The sequence below is a fragment of the Pleurodeles waltl genome, chromosome 9, assembly GCF_031143425.1.
Source record: "Pleurodeles waltl isolate 20211129_DDA chromosome 9, aPleWal1.hap1.20221129, whole genome shotgun sequence".
Lineage (NCBI taxonomy): Eukaryota > Metazoa > Chordata > Amphibia > Caudata > Salamandridae > Pleurodeles > Pleurodeles waltl.
This window is the reverse complement of record NC_090448.1, coordinates 1097634753-1097660417: the sequence shown is the minus strand read 5'-3', so window position 1 is coordinate 1097660417 and position 25665 is coordinate 1097634753. Positions and strand designations below refer to the sequence as shown.

General features: G+C 42.0%; 2 protein-coding genes across 2 annotated transcripts in view; one reads left to right on the top strand and one right to left on the bottom strand.

Moving 5' to 3' along the window:
- NDUFAF1 (NADH:ubiquinone oxidoreductase complex assembly factor 1) overlaps positions 1–7078 on the bottom strand; it is a 124475-nt gene extending 117397 nt beyond the window's left edge. Inside the window, exon 1 of the mRNA XM_069208794.1 lies at positions 6821–7078. The gene's annotated coding sequence lies outside the window, so the exon portion shown is untranslated. The remainder of the gene's footprint in view (positions 1–6820) is intronic.
- Positions 7079–7384: 306 nt separating this feature from the next.
- Positions 7385–25665, top strand: part of RTF1 (RTF1 homolog, Paf1/RNA polymerase II complex component) — a 306552-nt gene continuing 288271 nt past the window's right edge. Inside the window, 2 exon segments of the mRNA XM_069208792.1 lie at positions 7385–7522; positions 7524–7601. Coding sequence (XP_069064893.1) covers positions 7421–7522; positions 7524–7601 — 180 coding nt within the window. The 5' untranslated portion in view covers positions 7385–7420.

Here is a 25665-nt window from a genome sequence, read left to right as displayed (position 1 = left end):
CTTACTATTGTGAGTACTTCTGAAAAGTTCTGACTGTTGCAGGCTCCCAGGATTACTTTTGGAATTCTTCGAGAATTACAAAATCAGAATTGAAAATCTCCCCCTTAATATAGGAGTAAACTTAAGATTGCATTTTGTCTTAGTGAATGTGGCCCCCTGTGTCTGAAAAACACACACACAAGCATAGAACATAATTGGAGGAGCCATGACTCCAGGCCAGGGGGCAGCCCAATGCCCCCTCCTCCCTGTGAATATGTATGTTCCTGTCTCGCTTCTGTAATTCTAACTTGCCATTTACAATGAAACCAGTGATTTGTGGTCAGACAATCTTTGCTTGCTGCTGTACACAAAAGTTTGGCCTAATTTGCTAGTTGCATGTCTGTGCATTCTGAAACAGTCATGTGTGGCTCGTGCTGCAAAGCCATGGCTACCTCACAGCATCTTCTTGCTGGGTAATGTTTCACTTCATAATTCGCATGGGCCTAAAGAACTTTCTCTTCAAATATTTTGAACACTGGATTTTTCTTCTGTTTGGAAACACTTGCTTTAGGCCTCTGTCATCATCCTCCTTTCTCACAGAAGAGAGATGTTGGTGAGCTCATGAGCTGATTGAGTAAGTGGCCTATTTATAGAACACAAGGTGACACATGAAGCAGTGCACTGCACAGCAGCTTTTTTATTTCATTTTTATGTTGTGGTACATATTAAAGGTATTCATTGAGGTTATTAGAACAATTCATTGCATGTCATTATAGAACATGCATGTCCATTGAAGGACTGGGAAGGCAGGATCCATGCCAGGCTTGCAGGTTAACCACTGTGTGAATAAGTTCAATATAAATTATTTTTACGTAATTTATCATATGTGGGTATCAATGAACTCTGACATGGTTCTGGGTCTACTTTGGATTCCCAAGGGAAACATACATTTGAATCTTTTTCATAGCTTGAAAAATTGCCAATGAACCAGCCCACTGGTCTAGGTGAAAAAACACTCTATTGTCCAAACCCAGGTTTCCTGCTCTACTCTGAGTGGTCCAGATTGCACGGCCAAGACTTCAAATTTTGAGTAGCCACCACAACAGAGATTGTTCTCACTTCAAACCATCAGCCAGTGCACAAATGTATGCAAGGAAAAGGCAACATCAAGGCCCAGTAGTTTCAGGGTCACATAACTGTTCTACAGAGCCCAGTCCTGAGCTGAGGGCTGTCATGAGACTATTACCCAATGCAGTGCTTTAATTGAATACAGAGTACCAGCCCTTCTATATTTCCATTTAAAATACTTACCCAAGGTAACAGATGTCGCACCTATTGAACTTATCATGGTGGCCCATCTACCACTGAAGCTCTGTTTCACAAATTTGCACACATTTGAAGCCTCCTGTTCAGTTAAGCTGCCTCTTCTGTTATTCTGTTTGTATACAGTCAATGTATTTAGAAGTTAGGCTGGCATTGCCAATGTAGAGGATACGTCCTAGAAACGTTTAACACACAGAAACATATGGCCGCCCCTTTTTCTTTTCTCCTAACTCTTTTGACCCCCTCCTTCTCTGGGTTAAATGCCACAAAGGTGCCTCCTTGTGGTTTGTTTGGTGCTATAAAAGTTTAGGTAAACACACTAGAAAGGGTCTCTAAGGTCATCTCTAGGGTATCACAGCCAGTCTGTAAGAATGAGGCAAAGAGGCAAAGAGGCAAAGAGTGATAAATAGGTTGTTTCTGCTGTAGATCACAACATCGCACTTAAGACCTCGGGCTGACATTGAGAGCTCCGTGGTTTATTTCCCAGCTCCACAAATTAAAAAATGTGTGTAAATGACTAGAGAGGCAGTGGAGAAAGGACTATGATCCTAATAATAAACAAGCATTGCCAAAGCCAGTAGGTCTCACCTATACAACAGCTATTGGCTTTGGCAATCTGTTTTTGCTAAGTTGTATACCAGAGCAGGAGTTGTTCAGCATGGCTAAAAGTTAGTGGCATGGAGTGTTGTAAAGTGGAATGTGGGAGTAGAGTGTTGAAAGTGGATTTGTTGGAGTAGAGTGTCGAAGAGTGGAGTATGGGGAGTAGAGTGTTGTAGAACTGAGTAGGGGGGAGTAGAGTTCAGTGGTTCAGTGGCAGAAGGTTTAGTAGAGTGTAGTGTCGTAGAGTCTAGTGGCGCGCACTGGAGTGGGGTGGAAACAGAGTGGAGTGAGTTGGAGTGGAGTGAGGTATTGGGGTGGATTGGATTGGAGTAGAAGAGATTAAGCGGAGTGTGGTGGGTTGGAGTGGGTAGATTGGATGGGGTGGATTGGATTGCAGGGCGGTGGACTGAAATAGGAAGAGGTGGATTGGAGTGGGGTAGATTAGATTGAGGTAAAGTAGACTGGAGTTGAATTGATTGGATTTGAGTGGGTTGGATTATGGTGGATTGAACTGGAGTAGTGGGGTAAATTGAACTGATGTTGGGTGGACTGTATTGTGTGGGGTGGACTGGGTTGGAGTGGGGTGGATAAAGGTGGTTTGGAGTGGGGTGGATTGTACTGGAGAGGGGTGGATTAAGGTGGACTGGAGGTGGTAAATTAAGGTGGATTGGATTGGGATGGAATAGAGTGGGGTGCAGTGAATGAATTGGACTGGAATGGATCTGAGTGGGTGGACTGGATTGGGGTGGATTGGACTGGAGTACGGTGGAAGAATTGGAATGGGGTGGGCTGGATTGGAATGGGGTGGGTTGGAGTGGGGTGGGTTGGATTGTTATGTGTGAATTGGACTGGAGTGGACTGAATTGGGATGGAGTGAATATAATTGGATTGGGCCTGGCTGCATTGTGGTGGATTGGTGTGAAGTGGATTGTGGTGGACTGAGTGTGGTGGATTGGAGAGGGGTGAATTGGGATGGGGTGGGGTGAACCGGAGTGGGGCAGATTGTTTTGGATTGAAGAGGGGCAGATTGTTTTAGATCGGAGTGGGGCAGATTGTTTTGGGTTGGAATGGACCAGATTGATTTGGATTGGACTGGTGTGGATTGTGGTGGAATGGAATGGGCTGGATTGAGGTGGAGTTGGCTGGATTGGGGGGGGTGGCATGGTTTTGGTTGCATTGGTGTGAAGTGGATTGGTGGGTGGATATGATTGGTGTGGGGTGGATTGGATTGGAGTGGGGTGGAATGGAGTAGAGTGAACGGGGATGAAATGGGTGGATTGGATTGGGGTGAGGTTAGGTGGATTGGACCGGAGTGGGCAGACTGAGGTAGGGGAGATTGTTTTGGATTGGAGTGGGGCAGATTGTTTTGGATTGGAGTTGGACAGATTGTGGTGGGTCAGATTGTGTTTGATTTATGTGGGGAAGATTGTTTTAAACTGGAGTAGGGCAGATTATTTTGGATTGGGGCAGATTGCAGTGGGTCAGATTGTTTTGGATTGGAATGGGGTGGGTTGTGGTGGACTGGATTGGAGTGGATGAATTGAATTGGTGTGAGGTGGACTGGATAGGAGTGGAGTGAATTGGGTTGGAGTGGGTGGATTGGGTTGGGGTGAGGTGGATTGGATTTGGAGTGGGGCAAATTGAAGTGAGGCGGATTTGAGCGGGCAGATTGGCATGGGGTAGATTGGACTGTGACAGATTGTTTGTATTGGAATGTGGCAGGTTAGACTGGGCAGATTAGAGTGGGGCAGACAGGAGTGAGCAGATTGGAGTGGGGCCAACTGTTTTGGATTGGAGTGAGGAAGATTGTTTTGGACTGGATTGGGGCAGACTATTTGGATTAGAGTGGGAAAAATGTTTTGGATTGGAGTAGGACATTGTATTGGATTGGAGTGGGGAAAATTGTTTTGAATTGGAGTGGGGCAGATTGTTTTGTATTGGGACACACTGGAGTAGAGCATATTTCAATGGGGCAGATTGTTTTGGATTGGAGTGTGTCAGATTGTTTTGGATTGGAGTGGGGTAGATTGGATTGGATTGGATTGGGCTGGATTGGATTGATGGGTGGATTGGTGTGGGGTGGATTGGACTGGAATGGAATGAAGTGGGATAGAGTGGGTGGAGTGGATTGGGATGAAGTGGATTTGATTGGAGTGGGGGGATTGGAGTGGAGCAGATTGTTTTGGATTGGACTGGGGCAGATTGGAGTGGGGCAGATTGTTTTGGATTGGAGTGGGGAAGATTGGAGTTGGGCGGATTGTTTTGGATTGGAGTGGGGCAGACTATTTTGGATTGGAGTGAATCAAATCACTTTGGGTTGGAGTGCGGCAGATTGTTTTGGACTGGAGTGGGGCAGTTGTTTTGGATTGGATTGAGGCAGACTGGAGTGGGGCAGATAAAAGTAGGGCAAACTGGAGTGGGCAGATCAAAGTAGGGATATTTGTTTTGGATTGGAGTGGGGCAGAATGGAGTTGGGCAGATTGATTTGGAGGGGTATATTGTTTTAGATTGGAGTGAGGCAGATTGGAGTGATTTGGGAACACTGGAGTTTGGTGGATTGGTGCCATACCTGCCAAGCGAGTAACACAGGTTAGAGCTATAACATTGTCAGGATTATAAAGGCAGTACCGCCAAGAGCCAAGATTAAGGTAAGTATTGAACAAACGAGGCAAGTAAGACAGGACAAGTTTATAATTCCTGCAGACAAATTAGCTTTGTACTCATACTTGCCTGAGTGATGGTATATGTGGGGGCACTGATAGTTCCATGGGTTTGGGGATAACTAAGATAATTGCAGATCTGTGTGGTATTCTGAATGCAGTTGATAAAACTACATTCACCATAAAAACGTCTGCTTGCACACAACATTCCTGACAACACAGCGACATTGGAGCAGGGCTGGAGTACGAAAAGCGATTTCACCCCACAGCATGCTGCCGATTATTACTGATTTTGGCAGTATTCTGGAGACGAGGTTTTGCTTGGCAGTTGGCCGATGCGGTAAGGGTGGGTAGGCACTGCAAACTTTGTACTGGACCTTTCAGTTTTGATTCTGGTGGTTGCGGAGGAAAGCGTGCACTATGTACTTTATGTTATGCTTTCCTTCATTCAGATGTTCTCCAGATTGTGTCTTTTCCCCTTTGGTTTGTGAGTCCTGTGTATTTATAGACTTGGGTGGTTAGAAAAAGATGTTCACGCTCACCTTTATACATACATCTTGCAATCAGAGTGATCGTAGATTGTAGGTGCATTTGGTTGCTCTGTGTCTGGATACAAAGTCTCTAGCATTTACAGATTGACACTCTATCAACTGACATTGTGCCCTCTGCGCTACGGTTGGAAATATGTGCTGATGACATCTGAAATGAGATGACTTTACTTTAAACGTATTATGGAGGATAATAATTGCTGTTTCCCACTGGATTGAAACTGATTTAGCCTTCCACTTGCTATGCAAATAGTAAGTGCTGATACCAGTTGGAGTGAATTTTCATGTGCACTTTATTTTGCTGCTTTAACAGGGGTTCTTCAATAGTGTCTGTGGGTTACTCTCCCAGTGATGCAAGGATGGACATCTTCTATGGAAAGTATAAAGTGGAACCACACAACACAGCTTCAGTATAAAGAAACTGTTTTTCTAGGGTGATAGGAAGGGAGGATTAACGCTCTCCCTAATATTGTGTTATTGCAGAGAAGCATCATAAGAGAATTTTGGGACAGGATGTACTTACCTCACATACTGCGTAATCCAAAGTCTGGACTTTTTACTTTCCAAGTTAAAGCGTAAGAATGTAGTAATTTTGGGACAGATGTAGGAAGCCTTTTGTGCGTAGCAAACTGCGAAAAACGCAGTTTCCAACGCGCAAAAGGCTTAACGCGATGAACAACCTCAAATTGCGAGTCGGTACTGACTCGCAATTTGAGGCTGCGACTCACAAATAGGAAGGGGTGTTCCCTTCCTATTTGCGACCGCATCGCCATGCTGAGTTGGTTTGTGACAGCGAATGCGGTCGCAAACCAACTCGCAGTTACCATCCATTTGAAGTGGATGGTAACACATTTGCAAAAGGGAAAGGGCCCCCATGGGACCCCTTCCCCTTTGTGAATGCTAAAAAAAATATTTTTTCAGAGCAGGCAGTGGTCCATAGGACCACTGCCTGCTCTGAAAAAAACGAAACCAAGTTTTTCGTTTTGCAGCTCGTTTTCCTTTAAGGAAAACGGGCTGCAAAAAGAAGAAAAAAAAATGCTTTATTTAAAAGCAGTCACAGACATGGTGGTCTGCTGTATCCAGCAGGCCACCATCCCTGTGAGTGCACTGACTCGCTATGGGGTCGCAAACTGCGACCCACCTCATTAATATTCATGAGGTGGGTCTTTGCGACCCCATAGCGAGTCACAGAAGGTGTCTGAGACACCTTTCTGCATAATATTTTGCGAGTTGCAAATTGCGAGTCGCTGTGACTCGCAATTTGCAAGTTGCAAAATATTTTTTTGCTACATCTGGCCCATAGTATATGATTTTGAGACAAGAAGTAGGAAAGCTAATTTTGTCCCTTTTTCTTAGGTCTCCTTTCCACCTGTTCCCATCCCATTCCCTGCCCTCGCTTGATCACCTCAAGATTCTGTGCTATTAGAGCATTCAGAATTTAGGCTATTGAGAGCTCCAGAGTAAGTTCAGAGAGTAGGGGCCATCAAGTTTTGTTATGCCACTGATAAATGCGTGACAATGAAAGACCACCAAACTGAAATGCATTAGTTTAAAGTCTGATGCGTGGTACTTGGCAGGGCTGGACACCTGGTTGTTTTGAAGACTAATATTCAAAAGCATCTTATCTAGTCTTAGCGCTGGGAGGACCTGAGTGGGTAGCTGTACTGTATAAAAGCTATGAATTAAGGCACAAAATGACAAAATACTTACAGAATATGTTGTTGTTTAGCCCCCTCCTTGACCCTGCAACCACACTCAATCGCGCTCCTGGCTCCATGGCACTCCAGATCACAGATCCCGTATGTTTGTAATGCACTTCGAGATTTGTTTGTAAATTAAGACAGCTCGCAATGCGCCAGATTAAGCAGGGCACACTTCCAGGCATCTTTATTTACATCTTTTTGCTGAGGAATATACGGCTTTACAGGGACTATCCCTCGAGCACAGTGGAGTGTGGCTTTCGAAACTGTTCAGAGGGGGAAATAATCAGGACAGAAAAATCTGAGATGCCCGAGTTTGGGAATTACATCAGCAATATCTCTTGAACTTGCACACTATTATAATATTATCTATAATATGATGTTTAAAGTTTTAAACATGACTTTCTTAGTATGGATACAATTCTTACAGTTTTCCTGTTTGTATGCCAAACAAAGTCACTTTAAAATGGCCGCCATGTTATCGCCGTCTCGCAAGCTAACGCTTCAAACACATTTCGATTTGAAGTATTTCTTCTCTTTTATTCGGCCTTACGGGAATTGTCACTTCGCGTGCGCGAGATAGGTTCCACGCTCAGACGCGGAAGTACGCATGCGCAGTTACCTTTGTGCTGTGTGCGTTGTACCCCCAGAAGGGGGGCCGGGTTCCTTCGCACCGTTCACGGGCTCGAGCGGCGTGAGGGGAAGCAGTAGCTATGGTGAAGAAACGGAAAGGCCGAATTGTCATCGACTCGGATACGGAAGACAGCGGCAGCGATGAGAACCTGGACCAGGTCAGGCTTTGGAGATAAGCTTGTGGTTTCTTTGGAACGGGAGCGCGGGCCCTGCCACGGATGTGTGATTTCTCTGGTGCGGGATACTGGGGCCTCTCTCGTGGGATATGCGCCCTTAGTGTTGACCTCCCCGTTAGTACTGGACAGAAGCGCCTCAAACGCCAGGTATCGGCCCTGAGAGTTCTCTGAAGCGCTGGGTGCTTCCCACCTCAAGACATATATGCATATATCCCCGACTGGTAACCTAGTGGCGGGAGTTTGTCAACAGCATTATTGATCTTAGATGTGCAACTTGTATTATCACTTTACCATATGTATCTAACTTCTCCTCTTACAACAATTCTGTGCTTATATGAAGTATTCTTAATTGTTCTCTCCAGATGTAATCCTCAATCTCAGAACGTACATTGATGCTGGTGTGCAGCTGACATGGGTTTTTGCATTTATTCCTTCACATAAGCCTAGATATCAGCGAGGACGCTTGTCGTCCTTGGCCCTCCCTCATTGTGGTTGGATTGAGGTTTGCAACGTCTTTTTATCTTTTACTATTTTATGAGAGTAGTTGCTGATAAACGATCTTCATCCACTTCTCGTTATAATGGCTGGTATCATCAATTTTCCCTGTGTTTCTTGGTACTGGTGGAGTAATGCTTTTGAACCCCAAATTGTCACCCAACTATAAGCTATGTAGTATTAAGAAATTAAATAAAACAAAGTTAAAATGGTAATGTGTCTGAAACCGTCGTCTATGCCTGAAGCCAACGTAACTGAAAACAATATGGTTGCTTTTAGATGCGATTTGCACACTAGGTAATAATTAGGAAGCTACCCATGCCAGTGATCTTGTGGCAGGTTTCCAAATGCTTGTGTTTACTTGTCCAGTAACTGCAAATGTTGTATGCTGTTTGATGTCCCAAACTAGTCTAAGCAATCACAAGAAGAAGGGTAACTCTTAATGCAGTATCTATACTGTCATTGCCACTGTACTGAAGAGACCCGTCCATTAAAATAGTCCTGACGTTATTCCAGATATTGTTAGCACCAAACAAGGCCGAACGGATTCGTGTTCAAACTCTAGTTACCGTTACGACCAGGGCTTTAAACATTACTCGCCTACTGCAAACACTTAAAATGTTAGTGACCATATTAGAATTAAAGTGGTGCCATTAATTTTGTCACGTACAGAAACGCTAATGTTATTTATTTTGTATTGGTAAGATGTATTGTCATTTTCTAGATGTAGAGTGTTATATCGTGATGGTGACAAGAGATTGTCTCAAGGTTTCTTTGATTCGAGTTTGAATGTAAACTGTTCCCAGTAACTAGCATACATTTTCTGCGGTCTAATAAATATACACTGTCATTCCGTGTTTCAGTGTAGAGGCGCTCTCAGTCCGATGACTGTGAAACAACCTACCACAGTGCAATTAAAAGATGATCCTTGCAAATATCAACATGGAGTTGGTTGATAACGAAGGATCATTGTCATTCCGTGCGGTGTTGCAATAAGGGTAATCGTTTCATAGTTTAGTATGTTCAACTAGATCACAAATCGATTCAAAAGAGAGTGCTATCGAGGAGAGCGTGGAGATTGGTATTTTGGAATATTGTGGGTATCAAGCTTAATGTAAAAGCTGGTATGGGTTGAAATGTTGAGCCTCATGTGTTTGTTTTGTGACACATCATCGTCTTCTCATGAGATATTAATTTACGGTCAACAGGTATGTCATCTTTTAGTGAAGGAACGCAGGCAAGATCCAGTGGTTCCTTAGGGACTGCCGTAAGAATTAACCTGTATACGCTAGCAGATGCGTTCCTGGTTAATAACAATACAATTTTGTGTATCAGTATTATAGTACAAACAACGCTGAGCTCTCTCTAGTCAATTGGTGTAAGTCTATAAATAAAAAGTGGAAAATAGAGCTCTGTCTGCCTTAGCCCAGTTACTGCTTGACATCTCAACAACCACATTCGTGCTGAGGTTATTTTAAGTGCATTTTTTTCTGGTGCAAATTTACAAACTTCTGCTACCCAGCCATGTAGAATAGAAGGAAAATCTGATCTGGAATATAGAATGTGATGCTAAAGCACAGCTCACTGGGTTAAATCAAGCAGGGTACTGGCTTTAAATCTTTAAATCGTTGTACCTTATTCGACTCTCTTTCTGTCGACATGAGTTGGGAACTGATTGATATTCACGGTGGATCCTAATAAAAAATCTCTAGCAATCTATTTTTTATCAAATTACGTCACAGTAACATTTTGGATAAGGCCTGCTTATTAACGTATAATTTATTTCCTAAGAAACCTGCATATTTGCTATACCACTGATTATGTTTTTTTTTGTATTTGTTTGCTGAAATATCAAAATATGCCAGTTTACAGATAGATGGTGCTGCTTAATTGGACCTTTTTGACTGAACAAGTTATCCTTGCTCTGTAATTTGGTCCTTTGTTTCTGCATATCTTTTTCCACGTTTAAAAAAAATGTATTACAGCAGAAGTAGATATATGAACTTAACAAAGTTATTCACCATGTTTTTCTTGCCAGTTGACTTGTTCAAGATGTATAGCGTGACTGAGTTTTTTTCCTACTTGGGTGCAGTGAGCAATGTTGTTACAGAGGGAGGGATCGGATCATACGTAGTCTTGACACAAAGCACCCATCATTCGGAGTACCAAATGGCTAATCATTTGAAATATTTGTTTATCATTCAGTTTTAGTGCCGAAATCAAGCTGAATGGGAATTGGATGTTTTTATTTCTTATTGTATAGGATAGAGAACATACGTTATACTTCGGTCCAGTTCCTCTATGTAAGTCGGCGACAGTGGACTATGCTTTCAATCTATACTTGCAGACAGCAAAGCATGCGCTAGTTAGGAGAATTTACATGGTATTTTGCATGACCTTCCATGCTGTTTACAGTGCTAAATTGCAGTGCCTTCTGTAGGATATAGAGGTGGACCTGCTGAAACTAGGTGCCATTGCAGAATTGTACTTTTGGAAAAAAGGTGCGTGGGTGAGTTGGAGGGGATTCGTCAACATTGGCATGGAGGTGTGCCTTGCATCTGTTTTTAGCTTGCATTTTATTGAAGTAGTTAAATAACTGCTTTGGGTGCAGAGCTAGATAATAGGTGATTAAAAGGCTTTCTCAGTTTGTTGATGAGATTGTTGTGCTGATTTCTATTGGACAATTGAAAACCATTGCCATCTTTTATTAGATTACTTACTTAATTCAGTACTGATGCCCATTTACTTGTGCTAATAATTTAGCAATATATACTTCATAAGAATAAGACATAACGCATCACATAATGATTCCTACTTAATGTAAAATGGAGGCAAAAAAGAAATTGTGAAAAGATTTGTTAGGGTTATGGTCTACTTTTTCGTGTTTAACCTCTTTACCTGGCCCATGAGTTTTGTGTGTGTGTGTATATGTATGTATATATATATGTATGTATATGTATATGTGTGTATATATATATATATATATATATATATATACACACCCACACTTGTTAACAAGGAAACAAAATAAAACTGACACTATCACATCCAAAGATAAAGCCTAAAAAACAACACAGCTCTTCTGGGCAGTCCTATAACCATGCTATACATGCAAATACCATGGAAAAGGGTACACTGGCTCTGAAGCAGTCAATTAACATAAAGTGAACCTTTTGAGGTCTTTGCGAAAGATCTGATGAAAAAGACTTGAAGAAGGTAGAGGACTCAAGTCTTGAGGATATCATGACGAAGACCAGGCAGATGGTTGATTGAAAACTAGAACGTTGATCTTATTTATTTTGAATCAAAAGGAGTTGGTCATCCAGGCAGCTATCTGGCACATAGTCGTTAAATTGATATAGAAGCAATGGGAGATCTCAGTCTAGGCAAAATGTGAAAGTTATATGATCAAATTAGAGCTACAATGGGTCAATCATACATATTAAAGAGTGTCTTTAGGGGCAAAGACTTGGGGAAGGGGATGTAAAGAGAGGAAGAAAGACTGCCAGAGGAAATAATGTAGACTAGAAGATAGCCAGTTAAGTTCCTGGTCATGAATTTTGTTGGCTGTCGGGCAAGGCTGAGTATGAGGTTTAAAAAGGAGAAAAGAAATGCCTGTGCGAAAACCTAGACAGGTAGATGATGTCAAAGTTGATATAAGCCATGATTAGAGAAAATCAATTTGAGTGATTCAGCCAATTTGAATAGGATATTGAAATATGTTCAGAGCCCTGCAAGCATTATAACAAACATTTACAATGCAGTGGGTCTCGCGTTTGCTCAAGTTAGAGCTATTAGCGTTGTAAATTCCTAACTGAACTTTTCTTGCCATATAAATTGAAATGAAAAGTAAAACAGTTGACATAAGCAGGCAATTCAAAGTGCCATGGACTCTGTGAGCGCGAAAGAGAGACACAAAAAGAAAAAGAAGTTTTCTCGCAGTCAAACATATTGGTAAACCTGCAATTATGCATGTAACAGGGTCGATAGCCAAGGCGGTAACGAAACTGCCCCAAGGAAGGACAAACGTAAAGCTTTTACCAGTGATAACAAGTGATAGTGATGGGCGTGCTGTGGGTGTTGTTAAAAGCCCACAAATAGTATCTGGTGTGTTGTACTCTATCTGTGCAGCACCTAACCTTACTTTTCTCACAGATGTACCCCAGTGGACAGACAGTACCACCATGTCCAACACAGTAGTGTGACCCCCCCTCCCCCACACAGCCTCCCAAGCAACTCTCATGGTGCTTGCACGCTCAACTGAAATATATAGTGAATATTTTCCAGGAAGGATTGTCAGCCTAGAGGTTAACATCAACACAGAAATTGAATCACATTTCATAGCATCTGCTGAAACTGAGTCAATGGCTGATTAAACAAACAGTGGTGCATATCTTGGTAGGGTAAAGAGGGACCACAGAACTGGATAAAATAGAAATATTGAATGAAACGAGTTTCAAATTGTAAGTATACTGATGAAGAACAGGGCATTTTAAAGTGCTCCTTGCTTATTACTGCAAGTCCTCCACCCTGTAGTCCAGGGCAGTTCTTGCGAACAATTTTTTTTATCTGTGGGATGACGGTAAGAATGGTGAAGGGACAATTGGTCTTTTAGCCATGTTTCAGGGGTGAACAAAATACAAAGTTAGTTCTCAACAATGTGATCATAGGTTTTATGTGTATTTATTGATAGAAAGAGTGTTAACAGCAGAACAGTTGAGATGACAAGGCCTGTGATGGTCTGTTGTGATATTAGAGGGGGCAGATATGAGATGGGAGTCAAGCCAGTGGGAGGTGGGCAGCCTGAGGGGGTAGGAGAAGGACATCAGTCTCTGGCTGAACAGGCATGGAGTGGGGCAGACTGAAATAAGGTAATGAAACTAGGAATCAGTTACGGGGAGGGTGATGGTCACATTACACCCATAGCTTGGTCCCTGCTGTTCTGTTATTCTTCTTTAACCTAAATTAGGAATGGTTTTCCTCTCAAGGAGAAGAGACCTTCATTATGTGTGTGTAATATCCTTCATGTATTGCGTCCCTTTAGCTGTTCTTTTTAATAGTGCGTCAGTGTTGGTGAGGCTGCTGTGTCTGATCGGCCTTTGCAGACTAATACCATATTTCCTATTCTTTTTAATTGATTGCTTGCTTTAATTTGTTGCAATAGTTCTATTTTAATTTCGTTTTTTAATCTGTGCATTGTACTGGATGCTAGGGCCTGTTACAGTAGTTTCTTTGATAGGTGGCCATTATTGTAGTGCCACCTCGCTCTGTAGAGGGATGTGCTCTAATGTGCTCTTCCTTCTGTATGTGCTTGCCCACCTTCCTTCTGTGTGTGCTTGCCCTGTGATATAAACGCGCCTGGTGGGACTCCAGGGTTGGTCTTTGCAGGCTAGCGCCGTATTTCTTATTCTTTTCAATTGATTGCTTACTTTAATTTGTTGCAACTGTTCTATCTTAATTTTGCTTAACTATCTTTGCCTGCCTCGCCCGGGACATCTTGTTTGGGGTCAAGGGCAACAAGTATTTATGTTTACTTTGTCCTTGGGACAAGTAGGCCCAACCCTCTGCAGCACAAACCCTTTGGCTACCTGTTTACAGAGAGTAGAACTCTCTGAAGTTGAGGTAATTTGTTTCCAAAAGATAATGCTGTTGTATTTATGGTTCATTATTTGAAAGCCTTCATTATTAGAGTGAGTGCTGTAAATAAATGTTTTAAGGTCACACTTCACTACTGACGTTGGTTCCAGTACAAAAAAATGTGTATACACATGTTTGAAAAGTTTAGGCTATGAGGCTAAGTATAATGCTCCCAGAATGCTCTCTGATTAGATGCAAATGAAGTGTCATTTAGTAAAATGTGTTGATGCATGCTAGTATTTCCCAAAAATATTTCTAATGGAAAATCAGTGTAACCATTTTCAACACGATTATGAGAAGCATGAAAATAAACAAACACTGACAAAGCCAACTGATCTGACATAGTTTTATAAGTCTTTTAGTTTCATCAATGCATGTCTTGTTTTGACATGGCTTTTGTAACACTTTATTGTCGTGGGAGCTACCAGGCCCTCAACATTGTAACAAACACTGGCAAAAAACAAAACAAAAAGTTTTTGAACTCTAAAAGCACACGTTGCCACCAGTGGCATAACAAAGGCCCTGCAGCCACCCTCCAGGGGGCCCCTTAAGCACAGCATCTGCCCTGAGTGAGTCTGGAGAGGGGGCTCCTCCATGTTCTTTGCAAAGGGGCACCCTCCAGTTTCGTTACGTCACTGATTGCCACTGTAGTTCCCGACACTGAACAAAACTACTTTGTGTGCCAATATGATCCTTGTGGAAGAGCGGAATGCGATCACTCATAGTGAAGCCAGCCGATAGAGAGAGAGAGAGAGAGAAATAGAAGTTTAATAAAAACAAAATGTCTTTGTTAACACCAGACCTAATTAGGTACCAAGACCCACATGTAGGTAGCTTTTTGCATGTCGCAAACAGCGAGTTTCTCTGTTTGCGACGTGCAAAAAGCACACTGCGATGCACAAACCCAGTTTTGCGATTCGGTAACCTGGTTATGGGAAAACAAGGGTGTTCCCTTCCTAATCGCGACTCGCAGTGCAATGTACGATTGTTTTGTGACCGCGGACGCAAACCAATCGCAGTTTGCACCCATTTCAAATGGGTGCTAACACTTTCGCAAAAGGGAAGGGGTCCCCATGGGACCCCTTCCCCATTGTGAATGTCACTGTAAAAATTTTTCCAGAGCAGGCAGTGGTCCGCAGGACCACTGCCTGCTCTGAAAAAAATGAAACAAAAACGTTTCATTTTTCGTTTTTGTAATGCATCTCGTTTTCCTTTAAGGAAAACGGGCTGCATTACAAAAAAACTGCTTTATTAAAAAGCAGTCACCAACATGGTGGTCTGCTGTCTCCAGCAGGCCACCATCACTGTGAGGGCCGCCATTCGCAAGGGGGTTGCAAATTGCGACCCACCTCATGATTATTCATGAGGTGGGCATTTGGGAAGCCCTTGCGAATCACAGACGGTGTAAGGGACACCATCCTACATTAGGATTTACTACTCGCAAATTGCTAGTCGCTATGGCTAGCAATTTGCTGGTTGCAAATCTGAACCTACCTACATGTGGCCCCAAATTCCTAAAGAAAGTCACAAAAGTGCACCCATGGTATCTGTCGTACCCCTATAAAATATTTGTGAACTGTATTTTAGCATGGGTAAATACGCATGTGTAGATTTGCTCATGTGAAAACCTATTGAGCATTTGCACGTTCATTTTCCCTCCATCCACTTTCTTCCCAACCCTGGAAGAAGTTCTAATTCTGCCATTGTCAGGAGTAAATGTCCAACCTTTCTTATTATGGGAAAATACTAGAGAGAAGCTGGCGAAAATCTTTAAAACATGCAGGTTAGTAGGTTTGCAGACTCAAAGGCATTCCAGTCCTGGAACTATTGCTTACTGCTTCCTCCAGCCCCAGAATGCAGATCTGCAGAAAGGTGGCAAAATAAGGAAATTGCTACAGTAGGTATTGAAACTGCAAGTATTCAAGCGCTACTATGGTAGTAGCCGCAGGACCACTGCCTGCTCTGAAAAAAATGAAACAAAAACGTTTCATTTTTCGTTTTTGTAATGCATCTCGTTTTCCTTTAAGGAAAACGGGCTGCATTACAAAAAAACTGCTTTATTAAAAAGCAGTCACCAACATGGTGGTCTGCTGTCTCCAGCAGGCCACCATCACTGTGAGGGCCGCCATTCGCAAGGGGGTTGCAAATTGCGACCCACCTCATGATTATTCATGAGGTGGGCATTTGGGAAGCCCTTGCGAATCACAGATGGTGTAAGGGACACCATCCTACATTAGGATTTACTACTCGCAAATTGCTAGTCGCTATGGCTAGCAATTTGCTGGTTGCAAATCTGAACCTACCTACATGTGGCCCCAAATTCCTAAAGAAAGTCACAAAAGTGCACCCATGGTATCTGTCGTACCCCTATAAAATATTTGTGAACTGTATTTTAGCATGGGTAAATACGCATGTGTAGATTTGCTCATGTGAAAACCTATTGAGCATTTGCACGTTCATTTTCCCTCCAGCCACTTTCTTCCCAACCCTGGAAGAAGTTCTAATTCTGCCATTGTCAGGAGTAAATGTCCAACCTTTCTTATTATGGGAAAATACTAGAGAGAAGCTGGCGAAAATCTTTAAAACATGCAGGTTAGTAGGTTTGCAGACTCAAAGGCATTCCAGTCCTGGAACTATTGCTTACTGCTTCCTCCAGCCCCAGAATGCAGATCTGCAGAAAGGTGGCAAAATAAGGAAATTGCTACAGTAGGTATTGAAACTGCAAGTATTCAAGCGCTACTATGGTAGTAGCCCTGGCATAACCAGAGAGGCTATTATCAGAACTCTTAAATAATGAGATCGCTGCCATAATTTGTCGCCACACTACATAGCACCAAAGGGACAAGTAGATCTTTTTACAGGACAAGTAGATTTGAGAAGCAACCTGTCCCCTGAACAAGTAGCTATTTTAATAAATTGGAGAAGGGCTGTTCTCAGGTTTTAGAGTCTGGTGTGTATCAGCAGGGCTAGAAGGAGGCAGTTGTCATTACTCTAAAGAAAGAGCCTACGGGAGATTCTTGCGATTTAAAAAAAAAAAAAAAAAAAAAAAAAAAAAAAAGAAATGCGCCTGATTGCTCTGCTGCCTACTCCAGCTAAAATCCTGGAGAAACATATCAACCAGGTATTGGCCCAGTCTCTCTTGGATCAAGAACTCCTGGGCCTTTCTCAAAACGGCTTCAGAAGGAATCACAGCACCGAATCGGCGCTTACTGAGTTTCTGATTCCATTCACAGGCAAGAACTTTGAAACTTTATTGCATGATTAATGAAAATCATTGCACCATGTACAATAAAACCAGTACCAACCCCTAAAATATATTTGCGGAGTCCAGTCGACGAGGGAGGCGCAGCTATTCTGGTATTGTTGGATCTGTCCATAGCCTGTGACACCTTATCTTCATCTTTGTTGGTGCAAAGACTGAGGCAGGGCAGGCTGCAAGGATGTGGCACAAAACTTATTTGAGTCCTTTTTGCTGGATAGCACTCTTACAGTCAGATGTGGGGATTTCAGAGCCAAACCTTTTCAGCTACCCTGTAGGGTTCCACAAGGATCATCCCTCAGTCCTAACTTATTTAATATCTGTCGCCTCTATGGCAAAGCTGGTGCGTTCTTTCGGTTTCCAGGTGTCGTCCTATGCGGCTGATACCCAGATCATTGTTTCCATTGTTGATGTCTGGGAAGAGGTGGCTGACAGGTTTAGGGCTTGCATGATGGAAATCAGCAGGTGGATGAGGATGTGAACTGGTTCAAAATGAACTGGGAGAAAACCGAGATCTTGGTTTTTGGGAATGGTTAGCTCAATCAGGACCAACCAATGGTGTCTGGAAACTTGTGGTATTTTACCTGTTCCGGCAGCTGCGGCCAAAAATCTAGGTGTGAATTAATGTTTTTTTTTTTATTTATTTTTTATAACACCTTGATTTTTCGATACTGAGGTAAATAGAACAGTGAGATCCTGCTTCTGGATTATTAAGATCTTAAAGAAAATCCTGGCTTTTCTCTCGAAAGAGCTTAGAGTGTGAGTGGTCATCGTACTTATTACATCTCTCGTTGGCTACTGCAGTGCCCTTTTATTTAAATGTCAACCCCCACTCCTAAAACAAGCATTTTCAATGCAACAGGTCTTGCATTTATTCGAGTTATGGTTGTAAAGCAAAAAAAAAACGCAGCGCAATCACGCTGCGTGGAAAATAAACATATAAAGTAATCTGGACTCCAGGCTGAAAACATCGAGCCTCGTACGTTTTTGGTACTTTACTGGTACTGTGTAGGTGGGCTAAACACCGGAAAAGGCATGAAGTATGCATGCCTTTCACAAATGAAAGCAAGCGGATTTTAAAAGGCAAGCCCACAAACCAATGTAAGTGACTGACCTGGCATGGGTGTGGTTTCAAGCCCAAAGAGAGATTACAGAATGGAGGAGCACTTTGTGCTCGCCCATAATAAGCTTCAAATTACCCAAAACGCGGCTGCTTATTTGTTCTTGGGACTACCGAAACACTTCTTAGTTAGGGAGGGGTTGAGATCCCTACTCTGGTTGCCATTGTGGAAGCGGGTGTCTTTTATAGCCCTTTGTTTGGCTCACAAGATTCTCCATCTTCAGGGGTCGATTTATTTTAGGACAGCCGTTAATTGGTATGTTCCTACTAGGCCCCTGAGACCAGCTGGACGTAGCAAGATTGTGGTACAAAGTGAGTGTAATTGAATGATTTGGATTACTTACACCTAGTTGCATTTTCAAAGACACCCAGACAGGGATTGATGCCTGCATAAATTAAAGTCTGTGTATTGGTTTTGCAGTGCTGGTATGTAGAGTTGCATAACAGTCGCATGTTATGAAATTGATCGATATCTAAACATCTTTTGCAGTTTTTAAACATTTCCTTCATTTGTCTGGCCCAAGTTTAATTGCAATATAGTCTCAAAGCAGCCCCTGCAACATTACAGATATTCGCACAGAGTTCACTGTTAATTTCAATGGATGTGGCCATTACGACGATACAGCTCTAGGAAGGAAATTAGTTGTTTAGTTATGTAGGGTTCCTACCTTCGCTGGCACTGAAGCCGACTACCTCTAGTTGGATGTACACAAGCAAAATTTTGCTGCACGCTGAAGAAATACAGTGCTGAAATGTTCTGACCGATTACCTATGCTGTGTTGAAAGCAAACTGAGAATGTCGATTAAACTGACCAGTGGCCATGTATGTCGTTTTTTTTTTTGTTTTTGTTTAAATCTTGCTGTTTTCAAATGATATCACATTGCAACAGCACATCAGGATTAAAAGTTGTAAATTTTATTTGGTATTAAGCAAAATTTTACAGGTTGTCATGCATATTGCCTGTTAATGAGTACCATTATATAGTTTGCATACTATTATGAAAGGTATTCTACCAGGGCCTCATTATTTTATGCATTTTTCTGGACAAGCGCACATTTTGTACAATGTCTCATCTGCTTCATTGCTATATTCTGTCCCTCTCAGCCGCCCTATTATGGATGAGGCCTAATAGTGTGAAAAAAGAAATGTCGCTGAATCAGGCAAAGTTTAGAGGTATTCACTTGTTTTCTGGCTTTTTATTTTTTTTAGGATCGAGCGTGCAAGTGCTCTGACCTGTTGTAATCTCTCTGTGGTTTTTAACCACGCCCACTGCTGCCATTATTTCTTTGTTGTGCTTGTCTTAAATGCCTCATTTTTACTGGTGCATTTTGTGAAATGTCCCTCCTTTGTGTGCTGAATTCCCTCCCAGGCTATTTCACCAAGTGAAAATATTTGTTGGTTATCACATTGCGTCACACTTTCTCATGTTACAGCGCGGGTTGGCCCCCACTCTGGTTTCGGTTTGCCTTTCATTCCAGCCGTGTTCCTTTCTAGACATTGATGCAGGGAGCTAATAACTCTTGCGCTCAAGGCGGCTGTGGGTCTTTGAAATGACTTGCTTATGTCGACTGTTTTACTTTTCATTTTCAATTTATGTGGCAAGAAAAGTCCAGTTAGGAATTTACAATGCTAATAGCTAAAACTCAAGCAAATGTGAGGCCCATTGCATTGCAAATGCTTGTTGGCATTTGATCTCTCTAGTTGCAATGTTGCCCTTTTCTCAAACGTTTGCATTGTTAAGTTTTAGTTCTAACTGGTTGGATTTGTGAATGCATTCCAGTTTTTTTTTTTTTTTTTTTTGTATAACAAGCCTATTGTACTTGTAAATAGCTGAGGATTTGGCACTTGTGGAGTGATAACCTCTGCATGAGTTGTAAGTAGGATTTTTTGTGGCCGACCTCCCAGCCCTACGAGAACCCTATCAAGTCCCTAGGCTGGAAGCAGTCCAGGCGTGCAGCATGATCCATCTATGTACCATGTCAATCGGAGGCTGTGTTGTTGCAAGTTTTTTTTGTTTGTTGTTGTTTTCTAACTGCATAGTTGATTAATCTGCTAATCAGCAATCTTTTGTAAGGTGCGGCTGAGAAATCCAGTATTAAAATGCGATTTCTGTAATTCCTAAGCTGCCATCACATTGAGATTGAATGCATTTGCCATACAACATTCTCAATGATTTTGTAGCCCAAAGTTAGCTAGTTATGGGAAGCAAAAAGCTAGTGTGAATACTATACAGGTAATTCCGTACTATATGTAACAGTTGGGGTAATGAGATCATCTTAAATAAGTCTCCTTTTCCAATTATGTATATTGGAAGTGTACTTCAGGTGTCCGGCTCTTCTTTGTCCTAGCAAATGAATTGGGTTATGTTTAGATCCCAGCATGCTTGTTTGTTGAGCCAAATTTAAATGCATGCTGAGGTTCTTGAAATTGTCCTGTACTGTACGCATTTGTGATATGAGTGAGGATGCAAATTGGGTGCTTCAGCTGATTGCGTTTTTCCAAGTTTTCTTGGAGGCCGGCAGAATCCACCAAATACCCATGGGATGTTTATTAATCTCTGAAGGGTGTTTTTGTGTTTTATGTACAAGAATGTTAGTTTTTAAGGACATTGTAGTTTCAAAACACTCCATCCATCCAAATCCCCATAGTTGAGCATATTGTGTAATCCACACAGCTAATTGTTTTATTACTAAAGCAAAGAGAAGGGACAACGGGCATCCATGTCTAGTACTATGCCCTATGGGAAGGAAGGTTGACGGTGTTCTGTTCATCCGGACCTTAGCCCACAGTGTGTTATAAAGTATTTGAGTGTAAGCAGCAGAGAGGGCTGAAATCCATCTGAAAAAAGAAAGGGCGATTGTCAAAGACCTGAAAGTCTGTCAGATTCATATTCAAACAATGCTGCCGGGAAACCTGCATGCACCTAATGCCATGGTCAGTGCTTCATTAAGGCATGAAACTATTTTGGGCCTGGTAAATAACTGATCTGACAACTTTTACCAGTCTGTTAATATGGACTTTGTTTATTTTTATTACGAATCCAGAAAAGGTCAGATTGATTTTAACACAATCAAAGGTTATTTCAGATCTCTAAAAAGATTGACCATATCCATTTGCATGAAACTCGTCATGCAAGGGCAGTTGGAATCTGGTGTGGTTTTGCTTGCCATCTGAGCTTTCTCAATTTACCCACTTAAACATCAAGGTGTTCCTAAACAGCAATTCTATATATGGTAAGGCCATGTTTTATGACTTGTAAACCTCATTTACCCGCCAGTGCAGCCCTTCTGGTTGCAAAAGCCCTGTCGCGTAGGCTCTCATTATCCTAATGAGACTACTGGATTTTGAGCGGCAAGATCGTGTGTGTATGTGTGTATATGTATGTATGTATGTATATATATATATATATATATATATATATATATATAGAAGGCAGTATAAGTTTTAATGATTGGTTTAATAAAACAACTGCATTTTAGATAGCAAAGCGTGAGCTGCAATAACCAGAACTACACAACACAGTAATATTAAAATAGTGACAATGAGAGTGAAGCACAACAATAAAGCCATCATAGTGCCGCTAGTTTATTCTCTCTCTAAGTTATATTTTCGAGCACAGCATCTTAAGCTCTAAGCCTGCCTTTCAGGTTCCCTGGGATGACATCGACCCTCATACCTGAGCAAAGGCCTGTAGTCTGCAGCGAGGCATTCAGCATCCAGTTGTGGGTCCCTGGCTTGAATCTCCCCCTTGACGTGTACTAGTACTAGAAAGTGTTTTTATAACTAACACGCAGATGTTCTAAGAAATGTCCCTACGTAAGGATGTGTATTTTCTACGAATGCTGAAGACTAAACTTCTACCACGTTTACCAGCAATGTACCAAACTGTAGTCTTGACTGAAGCACAGGGCGATCAAGAATGCATTATTTGAGAACACAGTGCTGAACTAAGCTAAACAGTGTGATAGAAGAAATTAAAACAAGACCGTAAAAACTGGTTATTGTAAAATAACAGTGCAACGCTGAACAAAATAAATCTAGGGCAAAGTGCACAGCGGCCTAGTATGTAAAACTAACATGCATGAAGCTATATTAAAAATGGCTACACTACACCCTCCCCTTGCCGGTAGAAAGTGGTTTAAGCCAAAGCTAAAATATATTTTAAAAAATCTACTTAATTTTGACAAGTCAAGAGGACACACACGCCTACTACTCGGTAATTAAAAAAATGAGCACGCGGCCAAGAGCCGAATTTCAAAGAAAAATGTTAATTTAGGATTGTTCCAAATCAAGTCATGGAAAGCAGGAGGTCCTCCACTTCGGCTGATGACAAAACCGGTAAATCTGCGCCAAAACCACTAAGGAGCAGGTGTGTTCCATAGCCCCAGTGTCAACCAAGGCTACATCAGGGCTTTACGTTTTACACACCGACTTTGTTGCACTGATTTGCTTGCTTGCTTCTCCGATTGCATTCCCTTTTCATAACATTAAAAAATATATATATATTTGTGCGATGGTGGTTCAACAGAAAACTAACATAAGAAAATAAAATAGTCTGAATACAGAGTGGATAATGGAATATACTCCCCTATGGCAGTTAAACTAGATAATCGAAAATGGGGCAATAAAGCTGTCAAAAGTCCCACTTAGGGTGCAGTATATTTTCTTCATCCCAAAGAATTTTGGCGACTCCGAAGTTTTTTTTATTTAAATAATTAAAACAATGGTATAAAAATTACAAAGATAACATTTATAATGGAAAGATCAGGAAGTAATGTTCCATCAGTATCGAGCACTGAGGCCATTTTCAACCAGCTGATTGGTCTTTCATCGTTTCTCACCAAATGATGTAATCAAAGAACCCCACAAGGTTTGTTGAGGACAAATGGTTACAACCCAAGACAACTAACTGTCCAGTAGTGGAGTAGGTCCGGTCACTGGTATTACGCCACAGCCTGAAGTTCCTCTTTCAATTGAGGACTAGTCATGCAGGGGTAATGAGCACGTCAAAACAGAGGCTGCTCAGAGAGTAGTACTCCTTCATGCAGGATCTTAAGCCCGCAACTATGACAACTGCTCACACCAGCGGATTGCTGCTGCTAATAAAGACTGGGATCTAGACGCTAACCCCTGGCCAGGAAGCCAATGTATAATAGTGATAGATAATGTGCTCCAGGCAGCCAAGTCTATTTGTAATGGAAGAGTTGAAGACACTGCCATGCCTGGTCTAGCTCACCAAGGACAAATACTATGGTAAAATGGTTCATATATCGCAAGTAATCCATGAGCAACTGAGGCATGATCGGTGTATTGCAGCCAGATTTATAAACCTCAATATGATGAACCAGAAATCGTACCCACAAGTGGTTTATGCTACAGACTTCAGAGTAGGGGTACTGGGAAGTTGTATTCAGAAAGGTCCAAGAAGGCTCCATAGAATCCGCAATAAATGCTTTGGGGCTTAGCGAGATGTGCAGAACTAGGACAGACGAGCAACCTACAAATTTGCTTTTCACACCAACCTGTCCGTCTCTGCGACGTCATGATATCCTCAGCAGATATAATTTCCTGAGATTCCTGTGTTCTTTGCAAGGGCTTCAAAACGTGTCATCACAAGAATTGTTTGGGAGTTGGATTTGCCCATGCTATAGAGGAGTGAGAATCTACAATACCATGGTGGGCAAATAAGCATGTGATAGATGATTCTTGGTAATAATGATGTACTTGCCAACTGTGGTATGCTGGCTTGCGAAAGTCTACCTGAACCCCATCCAGAAGTATTTGAAACTGCAGCGTCATTACGCCATCAGCATGTAGAATGGCATATCCCCTTAGTTTTGGTTTCAGCTCTAGGTCCTTCCAGTCACAGGTTTGAAGCAGGAGCTTGAAGTTTGAAGATCAAAGTAGGTGTCTATTGCAAGCTGGACCCAAAGAGCCCAAGAAACACCCAAAGCCATGCCAGTGCGATTTACACACTGCCTGAGTTATACACAAAGCTGATCGCCAAGAGCTACAAATAAAATCTTCTTAGGCTTGCCAGCATATGCAGTTTGCCACACAGAAGTCAGAAATTGGCCACCCCATTCAATCAGGATAAAAGTGCTTAGATGCAATATTGCCGACCTAAAACGAAAATGAGGACTGTGCACAATTCATTAAATAAAAAAAAGATTTTTTTTTTTTTTTTTTTCTATGAAACATGGGCCATGGATGAGATCATTATGGATGGCTTTACACCCTCCACCATAAAAGAAACGAAAGGGAGACGAGACGTGGAGTAACCATTTAGCTATGTACCTTATTGGGTACAGTTAGTATAGTAAAGCACTTATGAAATTAACAAGAATCTCCAGTTGCTAGTGATTTCCAGGAACCTTTTGGAGCTAACCACAATAAAGGTTTATCTCCTGCCAGGATTAGAATCAGAAAACTGTATTCAACTGAATGAGTTAGTGAAGCAAATTGACATTGCCTGACAAAATTTGATGTCCTCCTTAACCCGCATCCACTTAGGAGCAAGAAAACAATTTTGTTTGGTCTGCAGGACTTTCACATGGAACATGATGACACACTGGCAAGTTTAGATGGACTGCATAACAATGTTATCCCCAGATCAACTTATCCTCCAACTTTATCAGTTTGCAGGTTGAGGAAAGGTGCCTCCCTAATTTCCTTTTGTTCTTAAAAATGATCCATGCCCCCTTTTATGGACCCATGCCCTCGGATTCATCCACATATTCCACCTTTTGATCAGGGGTGCGTGTCAGTTGGATAGATTACAGTTTAACCTGGGCAGCATTCATTAAATCAAAAATACTTTGTTGTTTCCAGGAGACGTGGGCCTAGGACGAGATCATTATGAATGGCCTTACTCCCTTCACCACAAAATCTGCCAGGAAATATGTTCTACTTCTAACTATTCTTGAACTTACCCCAGGTATCAAAATGCAGTCTCTGATTGCCTATCCTTGTTCGTCACCTAATATGCATAGCTTGTCAAGTAATCCGATTCCAGTAGATGCGATGAGGAAGGTCCTCCTCCAAGACATTCTTCAGGATGAACTGGAAATCCTGTGGAACCCACGTCTCCTAAGCGTTTCTGGCACATGTTGAGATATCCTCTGTGCCACCCCAGCCTTCCCTTCACACACATTTTAGAGGGATGTCATATTTTCTGAAATCAATTCGTTTTGTCAGGTCTGCTGACAATATGATTGCATATATGTGCCAAATCTTTGACCACCAAAAACCCATGTAGGGGAAATTGCCGTTTCCATTTCCACTAATGTGCTAGTGTTAACCTTTCTGCCAGCAGAAAATGTGATATTAATATGCTCATGTAGGGGTATGCTTAAGATGCAGTCTGTCCTTGCCATGGCACCTCAGTAGGACAACTGTGATATCAAATAATAGGGACACCCATGTCACACCTTTTAGGACAGCCATAATTTCCACCCAAAATAATTGACCCTTGCGCATGACAGTCACAGATGGATCATCACCCCCCTCATCCGACACCTCCACTAACACAAGC